Source organism: Equus caballus, chromosome 4, assembly GCF_041296265.1.
Source record: "Equus caballus isolate H_3958 breed thoroughbred chromosome 4, TB-T2T, whole genome shotgun sequence".
NCBI classification, from domain to species: domain Eukaryota; kingdom Metazoa; phylum Chordata; class Mammalia; order Perissodactyla; family Equidae; genus Equus; species Equus caballus.
Window position 1 is genome coordinate 35,817,833 of NC_091687.1, and position 12,472 is coordinate 35,830,304.

Genomic DNA, 12,472 nt, shown 5'->3' on the forward strand with positions numbered 1-12,472 from the left:
CCAAATTTGTTTATTAGCTCTTAACAGTTTTTTTGAACTCTTTAGGGTTTTCTAAGTATAAGATCAAGTATCTGTGAGTAGAGATAGTTTTGCTTTTTGCTTTCCAATTTGGATGCCTTTTATTTTTTTTCCTCTGGCTAGAACAGTCAGTACTATGTTGAATAGAAGTGGCAAAAGCAGGCATCCTTGTCTTCTTAGTCATCTTAGGTGGAAAGTTTTCAGTCCTTCACCATTGAGTATGATGTTAGCTGTTGGTTTTTCATAAATGCCCATTATCATGTTGAGAAAGTTCCCTTCTTTATTTTTTTATTTTTATTTTTTTTGAGGAAGATTAGCCCTGAGCTAACTACTGCCAATCCTCCTCTTTTTGCTGAGGAAGACTGGCCCTGAGCTAACATCCATGCCCACCTTCCTCTACTTTTTATATGTGGCATGCCTACCACAGCATGGCTTTTGCCAAGTGGTGCCACATCCGCATCCGGGATCCGAACCTGCGAACCCCAGGCCACAAGAAAGTTCCCTTCTATTCATAGTTTATTGAGTGTTTTTATTATGATTTTTTTTTTGGAGGAAGATTAGCCCTAAGCTAACATCTGCTGCCAGTCCTACTCTTTTTGCTGAGGAAGATTGGCCCTGAGCTAACATCTGTGCCCATCTTCCTCTATTTTATATGTGGGACGCCTGCCACAGCATGGCTTGATGAGTGGTGTATAGGTCCGCACCCAGGATCTGAACCCACAAACCCCAGGCCACCAAAGCAGAATGTGTGAACTTAACCGCTACACCACCAGGCCAGCCCCATGTGTTTTTATTACGGAAGAGTGTTGGATTTTGTCAGAAGCTTTTTCTGTATCAGTTGAGATCATCGTGTAGGTCTTTTCCTTCATTCTATTAATGTGATGTATTATACAGATTTTTCATGTTGACCCACCCTCGCATTCCTGGGATAAATCCCACTTGGCCATGGTGTATCATCCTTTTAGTATGCTGCTGAATTTGATTTGCTAGTAATTTGTAGAGGATTTTTGTATCTGCATTCATAAGGGATATTGGTCTATAGTGTCTTTTCTTGTAATGTCTTTGTTTTTGGTAACTGGGTAATGCTGGTCTCATATATTATGAATTAGGAAGTATTCCCTCCTCTTCAGTTTTTTAGAAGAGTTTGAGAATGATTGGTGTTAATTCTTTAAGTGTTAGAATTCATCAGTGAAGCCATCTCGTCCAGAACTTTTCTTTGTTTGGAGGTTTTTGATTACTGATTCATCTTCTTACTTGTTATAGGTCCAGTCACATTTTTATTTTTTCTTGAGTCATATTTGTTAATTTATGTGTTTCTCAGAATATGTCCATTTTATTTAGGTTACCCAATTTATTGGTATACAGTTGTTCATAGTATTCTCTTTCACAGACATACCTTGTTTTATTGTGCTTTGCTTTCTTCTGCTTTGCAGATACTGCTTTTTTTACAAGACCCTTCACCAGCAAAAAAGATTATGACTTGCTGAAGTCTCAGATGATAGCAATTTTTTACTAATAAAGTATTTTTAAATTAAGGTTGTACATTGTTTTTTCAAACATCATGCTATTGCACACTTAATAGACTACAGTATATTATAAATATAACTTTTATTTCCCTGAGAAACCAAAAAATTAGTGTGACTCCCTTTACTGTGATATTGACTTTATTGCAGTGCTCTGGAACCAAACCTGCAATATCTCCAAGATATGCTGGTAATCCTTTTTATTTCTGTAAAGTCAAAATAATGCCCTCTCTTTTATAGCTAATTTAAGTAATTGGAGTTTATTCCCTTTTTATCTTAGTGTAGCTAAAGGTTTGTCAGTTTTGTTGATCTTTTCAAAGAACCAACCTTTTGCTTTAGTTAACTTTCTCTATTTTTCATTTCTGTATTTTGTTTATCTCCATTCTAGTCTTAATTATTTTCTTCATTTTGCTAGCTTTGGGTCTAGTTTGCTGTTCTTTTTTCTAATTCCTTAAGGTGTGTAGTTAGTTTATTGATTTGAGATCTTTTTTTAATGTAAGAGTTTAGAGCTATAAATATCCCTCTGAACACTGCTTTTGCTTTGTCCCATAAGTTTTGGTATGTTGTGTTTTCATTTTCATTCATCTCAAGGTATTTTCTAATTTCCCTTGTGATTGCTTCCTGACCAATTAGTTATTTTAGAGGATGTTGTTTAATTTCTACATATTTGTGAATTTTCCAGTTTTTCTTCTGTTATTGATTTCTAGCTTCATTCCATTGTCATTGAAGAAAATACATTTTATGATTTCAGTCTTTTTAAATTTATTGTGACTTGTTTTGTGGCCTAATATATGGTTTATCCTGGAGAATGTTCCATGTGCACTTGAGAAGAATTTGAATTCTGCTGTTATTGAGTGGCATATTGTCTATATATCTATTAGGTCTAGTTATTTATAGTGTTGTTCGAGTCCTCTGTTTCCCTATTGATCTTCTGTCTGCATATTCTATCCATTTTTGAAAGTTGGGTATAGAAGTCTCCAACTATTGTAGAGTTGTTTGGTTCTCTCTTCAATTCTGTCAATGTTTGCTTCATATATTTTAGGGCTCTGTTGTTTGGTGCATATATTTTCATAATTGTTATCTCTTCTTGATGAATTAAACATTTTTATCAATATATAATGTCCTCTTTGTCTTTTTTAACCTTTTTGACTTAAAATCTGTTTTATCTTATAATAACATAGCCACTCTAACTCTCTTTTGGCTACTGTTTTCATGGAATATCTTTTTTCATCCTTTTACTTTTAACCTCTTAATGTCTTTGTATCTAAAGTGAATCTCTTGTAGACCGCATAGACAATGTTTTTTTATCCATCCTGCCAATCTCTGCCTTTGATTGGAGAGTTTAGTCTATTTTACATTTAAAATAATTACTGATAAGGAGAGATTTACTTCTGCCATTTAGCTATGTTTTCTGTAGGTCTTACATGTTTTTTGTTTCTCAATTTCTCCATTACTGCCTTTTTTGTATTTAGTTTTTTTGTAGTGTACCATTTTGATTCCCTTCTGTCTTTTTCTCTTTTGTTTTTTTGGGTATTTTCTTCTTGGTTACCTTGGAGATTACAATTAACATCTTAACTTTAAAACAACTTAGTTTGAATAATATCAGCTTAGTTTCAATAGTATATACTTTGCTTCTGTACATCTCTGTACTGCCCTCTTTATTTTGTTATTGTCACAGATTACATCTTTATACATAGTGTGCCCACTAACGTAAATTTATATTTTATGCATTTTCCTTTTAAGTAAAAAAAAAAACAAAACAAAACTGTTAAACATGTTGCTGCTTCTCCCATATTTCCTATAAACTGGTAGTTAGCTCTAGAGACTTGAGAAGAGTAATCAGTTATTTTTATTTTTTACAACAATAAATTAGATAGTTAATGGTACTTGGTTTCTATTTCATCCTTTTCAGATTGAGAATGGCTTCAGTTGTCAGCCTAGATCCATTACAGAGTTTCCTCCCCGAGTTTTTCACCTAATGGTTTTAAGAGCCATTGATGATCATTACCAAGATCAGTTATTTCATTAAAGGTTACAGAGTAGTGATATTTTGTTATTCATTCTTGCTGCTTTTATATTTAATCTATTTTTAAAAGAATGTTATTTTAGTGGTGTTGAAAGTTTTTATTTACACTTTCTCCTTCATACTTTGAAAGGATACAACTTTAGCTCGGGGAGACAGCCTCACAGAAACACTGAACAGAAGAGGCTCAGTAACTCTGTTTGAGCCCTCTTGGCCACATTCAGCCCTTTTACTCATTCCATTTGATCTCTTTAACTCTAAATTCCAACCACCAGGAAAGTAAGAGAGCTTTATATCTAAAATCATTATATCATTCTCCAACCCAGGAAAACAGTCATCGCTCTGGGGAACTTCTTAAATAATACTTTTACTTAATTCTACAGTCATTCATGTTCTATATGAAGGAGCTAAAGGCCAAAGACTCTGTATTATCTATTGCTGTATAACAAATTACTCCCAAAATTAGTTGCTTAAAACAACAAACATTTATTATCTCACATTTTCTGTTGGTCAGGAATCCAAGTGTGGCTTAGCTGGCTGCCTCAGACTTCAGGTCTCTTGTGAGGTTGTAGTCGGGCTGTCAGCCAGGGCTCTGTTCTTATCTGAAGGCACTCCTGAGGGAGGATTCCCTTCCAGCTCACTCACATGGTTATTAGTAGGATTTAGTTCCTCCCAAGCTGTTGTCCAGAGGCCTCCTTCAGTTTCTTGCCACCTAGGCCTCTTTATAGGGTAGCAACCAGCATAGCAGCTGGCTTTCCTTAGAGTAAGGAAGTGAGAGAGCAAGAGAGGGCTCTCTTTGTAACCTAATTTCAGAAGTGACATCCCATCACTTTCGTCATATTCTTTTCATTAGATTGAAGTCATTAAGTCCATCCCACGCTCAAAGTGAGGGGTTATACCAAGGCATAAATGGCAGGAGGCAGGGATTACTGGAGGGCATCTTAGAGGCCACCTACCACAGACTCCTCTGCATATAACCTGACAGCAGCCAAGCCTTTGAAACGTTCCATATTATATGAGACCCTCTGTACCAGAGTACTTTTTGCTCTTTGATATTGAAAATAGCCTCTTTGTTCTTGAAAGTCTCAACTGTTTTCTATATTGTAGAACTTAGTGTCTGACCAAAGCCACTAAGCAGTTTTATTAGGGAAACTCTTCTTTGTAATAACATTAGAGCATTTTCTTTCTTGTAATACATTCTCTTACTTTCATTTTTTCTTGTAGCCCTGGTTGCTGCTATGAAACAGCTATGACAAGATATTTTTATCATGGCCGTACAGAGACTGTGCGATCTTGTACAGTAGAAGCAGTCAGGTGGTGCCAGTCCATGCAGAATCCTTATGCCAGTGTGAGTATTTGAAATGGAAAGATTCACAGAATTTGTTCTACAGGAACCTTGGCCCTTGAATCAGTAACTTCTTTACCTCAATTCCCCTGGATGAGTAAAATACTTTCAGACATTTTTTCCTGAAGTTTTCCAAAGATTTGTTCAGTTGCCAGTGAGATATATATCTGGAAAGAATAAGAAACAAGGAAGACCTGGGAAGAAGCCCATTTGTGTCATTTCCTAGGCAAAATATCCTCAGTACCTTGAGTATTTCACTAGTATTGATCTGCTTTTAGAAGAACACCAGTAAAATGCAGACTCCCAAAGCACCTTTAACAGGAAGCTGTTCTTGATGTGTTTGAATGTTTTTGAAATCACATATTTTTGTTTTCATATATTAGAACCAGACTAGTTTTATAAGTTTTGTTTTATACTTTTTTTTTTGAAGCATTTAGACAACAGGGTAGTTCCTTCCCCCTGCTATTTTGGTATTGCATGGGCTCCTTTAGTTTTGATAGACATAGTTCTGTCTATCATATGTATCTGTTAATTTGTTTTAATTTCAAGGAACGGCTTCATTATCATTTTTGTACAACTATGCTTTAGTTTTGAAATTCTAGTTGCTGCTGTCTTTATACTTGTTAATGTCGCTTCAGTGCTGGAACTTCCTATTTTCCTATTCTGAGAAAGAAATAATCAAGATGCAGGACATATAGGAAGGAAAACACAATACTAGAAGTAAGGGAAAGACACAGAAGCGTGTGTCTCAAGGTCTTAGAAATCTTCTTTTTCTCTCCCAAATCACCCAACTCCTAATTACACTGAGCTCAGGGGTCTTTTGTTTGCTTTCTGTGCAGTTTGTTATTGAAGTGTCTCTTGATTTTTAACATAGCTCCTTGAGCGGCAGCAAAAGATGTTACAGGCTTTTGCAAAGCATAATAAAATGATGAAAGATTGTTCAACTGGAAAAGGTACTTATATTAGAATTATTCTAACTTTTTTTAAAAAACCTCTTACGTTGAAAAATTTTTTCTGACTTGAGATGTGGGGTTTCATTGCAGGATTTGACCGTCATCTTTTAGGTCTTTCACTCATAGCAAAAGAGGAAGGTCTCCCAATTCCAGAACTCTTTACGGACCCACTTTTCTCCAAAAGGTGATATAGTGGAGTGTTTTATAACTTCATCAAGCAGTTTGTTTTTTTACTGAATGTTAAAAGTTCTTCAGAAGCAATAGAAGCTTCTGCAAGCCTAGTAAAATATTCTTTCTTTATGCCACACAGTGGAGGAGGTGGAAACTTTGTCCTCTCAACAAGCCTGATTGGTTACTTCAGAATCCAGGGAGTGGTGGCTCCCATGGTGCACAATGGCTATGGATTTTTCTACCACATCAGAGACAACAGGTGAGGTTGCTCCTATTCTTCTTACTGTGCTATAGAGTAAGAAAGCTAGCATTTGTTGTTTGATTGTCTTTCCTACACTATGATTCTGTGTTGTGATGTCACTTGCTGCATAGGTAATTATTTTTACCACTTAGGCATTTGATGTATATTTATGTTTCTCTGTCCTGCTTTCGAGACACTTGTCATCTTAGTCCTTTAGCCATTTTGTGCAGAACACTGTTTAAGGTTGACTCAGTGATCATGTCATCATCCTCAAAAATCACTGCACATATTAACATATTTGTTCCATCCGAAGTATTTTATGGTAGGTTCAGATAAAATTTCACTGCCTTGTAAATATGTGGTGGTTCACACAGTCATAGACAGTACTAATAAGAGTAAGATAAGAGACTAAATAAATTAATTTATATTCAAAAAAAGAATGTTTTACCAATTCAGATGCATTTCATTTCAGTTGTATGAGGTTTGACTTATGTTTGTGGAAAGAATGAGAAAGAAAATGTTAAAACCTGGTAGGAAAAAGAGAGGTGGAGAACAAGGTGATGTGGAATTGATAGAAAGGCTTGGAAGGTCCTCATTCACATAGTCTGGAAGTCTCTTTATTGGGGTCTTTCAAAGCATGGGAGGCTTTATAACAAAATGGTGTCGCCACATTTAGCACTATGTGAACAAGAAGAGAGCAGGATTGGAGGCACTTCACATGGAATGGGAAAAATTCGAATGATAATATATACGGCATATTTCAGTTTCTAAGATATTGTTTTTATGCTTTTTCTTCTTTAAAGAGTTTACAGCCATTTTATTTTTTTTAAACTTTATCATCTGCCCCCATGTCAGGTGTGATTTGTGCATGGTCTGTTATATCAGTGGTGCTTGTATTTCTTGGCATCTGAGTCCTTATGTTATGTATTCCCATAGTATTCAGTTTGTGTACATTAATGTGCAAATTAAAGGTTGAATGACAAAAGTTAAACATAGATCTTATCCTTTTTCATAATAAAATGTCAGAGGTCACCAGACACAGAGAATAAGTAAGCATTCTAACATATTCCCTGACAAGTAGTGGATCCTCTGTTGCATGCAGTGATAAGAGTTCAAGCCAGATATACCTCGGCTCTCTGACTTTAGAAAAATATGTCTTTAATGATCCTGGGACAGAGCTTCCATTCATTCATTCAGAAAATATTTAGTGAGAACGTGTAGTGTGCCAGGTATTGTTATAGGTGCTAAGGACACAAGACAGACAAGATCCCCCATCTTATAGATTTTCTTTTCTACTTTGGAAAGAGAGACAAAAGCCAACAAATAAGCAAGATAACGTCAAATCGTGATGAATGCTATGGAGGAAATAAGCAAGTTGATGTGGTAATAGAGACAGTTGGCAGGAAGATGGAGCACTGCTTTATATAGTGTGGTCAGGGAAGGTCTCCGAGGAGTGACAACTAAGCTGAGATGTTAAGGATGAGAAGGAATTAATCATATGAATGCCAAGAAAACAGCTTTCCAGAATCTGATCACTGCTTACTATCCCCAATGCTACCACCCAAGCTAAGCTGTCGTCTTCTCCCACTTAGGTTATTGCAACGGGTTCCTATGTAGTCATCTTGCTTCCACCTTTCCTCCCCTACAGACCATCCTCTACACGGCAGCCCCTGATAGTACTTTTAAAAATGTAACTCAAGTCATATCATTCTTGTACTCAAAATCCTCCAAGGGCTTCTCATTTCCCTCACAGTAAAATCCAGGGTCCTCCTGTGAGACCCTACATGACCTAGCTCTCAGTTACGTCTCTGACCTTGTCTTCTACAGCTCTCCTACTGTTTCACTCTAGTCCAGTCACACTGGCCTTCTTGTACCTTGAACATACTAAGCAAGCTCCCTCCTCATGGCATTCACAGTTATGATTCCTCTGCCTAGTACCTTCTTCCTTGAAATATATGCAAGGATCACTCCCTTAACTTCATACAGATATTTGTTAAAAATCTGCTCTTATCTGAGAGGCCTTCTTTGACCATCTAAAATAGCACTTCTCCCCCTTTTCGGCACACACCTGCTACACTTTCTTTATAACACTTCTAACTACCCAATATGTATATACGTTTATTTGTATGTTATCTGTCTTCCCTTCCTAGAATATAAGCCCACAAGAACAGGGTCTTTGATTTGTTTCTGGTATCCCCAGCTCTGTTAACAATGCCTTGTAAATATGTTGCACTCAGTGAATGTTTTTACAACAACTTTGTTGTTGAATATTAGTATACAGGTCATGGTATAGGAAAGAGCCTGGCATTTACAAAGAATGGAAAGAGGAAGTATGGCTATAAATTAGCAATTGAGTGGGAGGGTGGTAGAAGAAGGGGTTGAAGAGGGGTAGACAGGAGCTAAATCTTGATGTTCTCAACCCCGAGTGCACATTATAATCACCTGGAGAGCTTTAAAAATAATACGCCTTGGAATCACAGAGTTGTTTGGGGTGTTCAGTTGATGTAGGGCCTTGTAACATGGTAAAGAATTTGGATTTTCTCCTAAGAATAATGGGAAGCATTTTACTAGGTTTAAGCATGAAAGTTACATGTTTTATTAACATGTAAAGAGAGCTATTGGCTGTTATATGGAATATAAATTAGGTGGACAGTAATATGGGTAAGAATGAGAGGGAAGTCAGTCAGGAAGCAAGGATGATAAGTTTAACAAAGCAGTTGATAATTAAGGTGAAGAAAAGTGGAGGGATTTGAGATATATTTTGGAGGTAGAAACCACTAGGACTTACTGATTGATGGATTGCTAATTTTGATGGTGGCAGTGAAAATTAGGGGAGAAGTAGGTTTGAGGGCATGTAAGGGTAGAATCAAGAATTTTGTTTTGTACATATTGACTTGGAGATTTCTGCTAATACAAGAATTTATGATGTTTATATTTATATACAAGAGGATATGTCAGTAGGCAGTTGAATATATGAGTATTGAGCTCAGAAAAGAGCTCAGGGCTAGAGGTGTCCATTTATGCGTCATTACTGTGAATACACCCAAAACAGTTTTCAAATAAAATACATGGAAATTATCTGGAAGGGATTTTTTCATTCATTGTTAAACTAGAAAATTGTCTGACTTTTTGTGAATTTCTGTCTGACTTAATATTATTTCAAGTAATTCCCGATGCCATCAAATATGCTTTGAGATATTTTAATAGTTGAAGAATGTCTAGTCTTAGAGGTTTCCATAACTTATCTAACTACTTTCCTACTATTTCCAGTTTTTCATCATTACAAATAATGTGCAATATTATAATATATCCTTCCTCATTTTATCACATCATTTCCAACTCTAGGCATTATAAAATATTCTTTACTAATTTTATAGGCAAAAATAACATATTTGAATTCCTTATAAAGGAAAACATTTTTTTCTTTGTTTATTGGCATCTGTGTAGATTCTTTTATGAATTGTACATGTAGGAGAGGTTATTTCTTTTTATAATTTAGAAAGGTAAGTGAATTTTAAAAATTTTTAATACTTGAATAAGAATCGTTCATTTTTGCAAAGAAATACATTTAGAGTAAATATATCTCACTGAATATTTGAGAATTATATGAACAGTGTAGGTGGAAAATGACTAGTGATAATGAATCGCTAGGAGAAAACAAGCCAAGACTTCCTGTAGGTTCCTGTATATCTTTTAGTAAATATAATCCACTCAAACATTAGTGTCATCGTTATATACTGATCCAGAGCATGTTTTCATTTCATTCTGCTTAAAGTACACGTTGAAGTTTTAATTTACTGTCTTTTTTAGTGATGTGAAAATTGCATGGTTGTCCACAAGCTTTACATTGCACAACATTCTGATTTTGAGTTTAATGCATGTTTTGCCATAGAAAATGTGAGTGTCTGGAGAGGGGAAGGCTGATTCCAAGAGTGTCCCACTTTCTGCTCTGAGCCCACCAGAAGCCAGGCTTCTCCCCTTTTCTCTCTTCTTTCCTATTTTGCTCTGCTTCCCGGGGCCACTTTTATCGCTTGTTAGATAGGGGATTTCTTCATCAAGAGATTCTAGAAGGAGATGATGGAGACATGACTTGGTCCCAACAGAATTTCTCTCTGGCTTTTCTAGAAACAACTTTTCTCTTATCCTTCTTTCCCTTTTATTTATTTATTTATTTATTACTCTCTTCAAATGTTATATTCTTCTTTAAAAATAGTTCCAGTTTCATTGCACACAGTTGCATGAATCCATATTCCAACTCACTCCACTTAGGGCACATCAGGAACATCATTTTTAGGAAGAGGTGGGTTTGTTTTTTTAACGTAATAAAGACCTTACTCCAGAGCACTCTTGAGCTCTGGCTAATTTTTTGTTCCCTTTTATCCTTAGTCACTAGACATATAGTAAATGAGGTGTTCTTAGTATTATGTATAAATATGGCTTTATCTTCAGTTGTGTCAGGTTACATTTACCTAATGTCAGCAAGAATTCATATTTCATATATGAATAACCCGATGGAATAAAGGTCATAGCTGTATTCACCATTATCGTTTGGAGCTTTTTTGTGTTAGGATTTTTGCGTAGTATTTAATCATTTATTATTTGTGCTTCACAGGTTTGTTGTGGCCTGCACAGCTTGGAAATCATGTCCAGAGACTGATGCAGAAAAGCTAATTGAGCAGATTTTTCATGCTTTCCATGATATGATTCAGCTGATGAACACCGCTCATCTTTAGAGATTAATCATTTATTAAGCACTTACCAAAATATATTATTAAACTGGGTGCTGGGAGTGGGTTGGTACTGTGAGATACGAAGAAATGTTGACTTAAAGGAAACTTGTTAAATGAAGAAATTAGTAGAGTCACGCTCTCTAAATTTATTCTGACGTAGAAAGTAGAAATATTTTTAAGCTTCCTCTGATGCTGCAGCAATGCAAATTATGATATAGTGAATATAGAACTATGCAATATTTAAGATAAGCCTCAACAATGCAAATCTACAAATTTTAATAATGCAAGTCTTGCTCTAACTTTTAAATATTTTTGTTGGTATCTGAACAGGTTATAAATCCTCTCTCTGAACATCATTGTAGAGTCTTATCTTCCAAGCACTTTAACATTTTCTAGTTGCCAAAGGGTATGAAATACATGACTGGACACTAATTTCCCTGAAATCAGTGCCTTCCACATTCACCACAGGGATACAAGCCTACTATGTTTGATGGGAAAGACCACTACAATTTAATGATGATCTTTAAAAAATGGTTTCTGTTGGCCAGACAGAAGAATTAGATTGTAGGAAGGAGGTTTACATCCTCTGACACACACACACAACCTAATAAAATTCATTACAGTATGTTGTTATAATTAGTTTTGTGAATATAAAATTAGAGCACTTACATTTAAAATTAGTTGAGTTATGACTTTAAAAGGATTAAATGTTGAATCAGATTCTCAGGATTTTACAGTTTTTTTCTCCTTTTTGTTCAATTTTGTAGTTTCTTTCTCTGGAAAATAAAACTCTCAATCATATAGCTTCTTGTTTTGTGTTTGAATAAGTGATTCCTTCCAGTTTGATCTTATACTTGCTGATCTGAGTTATGTATTGTTGTGTAGTAAACCGCCCAAAACTTACCATCTTACGACAATTTATAACTTCCTGTGATTGTGTCAGTTGATTGTGCCCAGCCGGATGGTTCTTCTGCTGGTCTTGCCTGAGTTATTTTATGCAGCTGCAGTCACCAGACTGAGGCTGGAAAGTCTAAGATGGCCTCACCCACTGTCTGAGGACTTGGTGGCTGGGACTCTCTCTCCATGTGGTCTTTGATCATTCAGTTTTCTAGCTTGGACTTTCATACTTGGCAGTAGGAATGTTCCAAGAGGGAAAGGTGGCAGTTGCAAGGTCTCTTGAGGCCTAGCCTCTGAAGTCACATGATGTCACTTCTTTTGCCTTTTATTGGTTAAAACAAGTTATGAGAACAGTCCAGATTCAAGGAGAAGGGGGAAAGTCTCATCTTTTGATAAGAGGAACAGTAGAGTCATTTTGTAAATGTAAATGAGTGGGTACAAGAGGGCATGACTTATTGGGGCCATTTTTGTAGCAATCTACCACATAAAGATTATAGTACATTTAGTGTACTGGTTGTATACGTCCCTTTTTTCTTTACATGATCATGTTCTGAATTTGATAAGACTGATT

General features: G+C 35.8%; 1 protein-coding gene and 1 long non-coding RNA gene across 16 annotated transcripts in view; one reads left to right on the forward strand and one right to left on the reverse strand.

The window, feature by feature from the left end:
• LOC138923892 (uncharacterized) overlaps positions 1–4,376 on the reverse strand; it is a 35,353-nt gene extending 30,977 nt beyond the window's left edge. The window contains exon 1 of the long non-coding RNA XR_011438128.1: positions 4,063–4,376. This is a non-coding gene — a long non-coding RNA (uncharacterized lncRNA). The remainder of the gene's footprint in view (positions 1–4,062) is intronic.
• CROT (carnitine O-octanoyltransferase) overlaps positions 1–11,805 on the forward strand; it is an 85,896-nt gene extending 74,091 nt beyond the window's left edge. For all 15 annotated transcript variants that reach the window (XM_070265588.1, XM_070265585.1, XM_070265587.1 and 12 more), the window contains 5 exons: positions 4,789–4,912; positions 5,784–5,862; positions 5,953–6,046; positions 6,173–6,292; positions 10,887–11,805. In XM_070265588.1, the coding sequence (XP_070121689.1) occupies positions 4,789–4,912; positions 5,784–5,862; positions 5,953–6,046; positions 6,173–6,292; positions 10,887–11,007 (538 nt within the window). In that variant the 3' untranslated portion in view covers positions 11,008–11,805. The remainder of the gene's footprint in view (positions 1–4,788; positions 4,913–5,783; positions 5,863–5,952; positions 6,047–6,172; positions 6,293–10,886) is intronic.
• Positions 11,806–12,472: the final 667 nt, after the last annotated feature.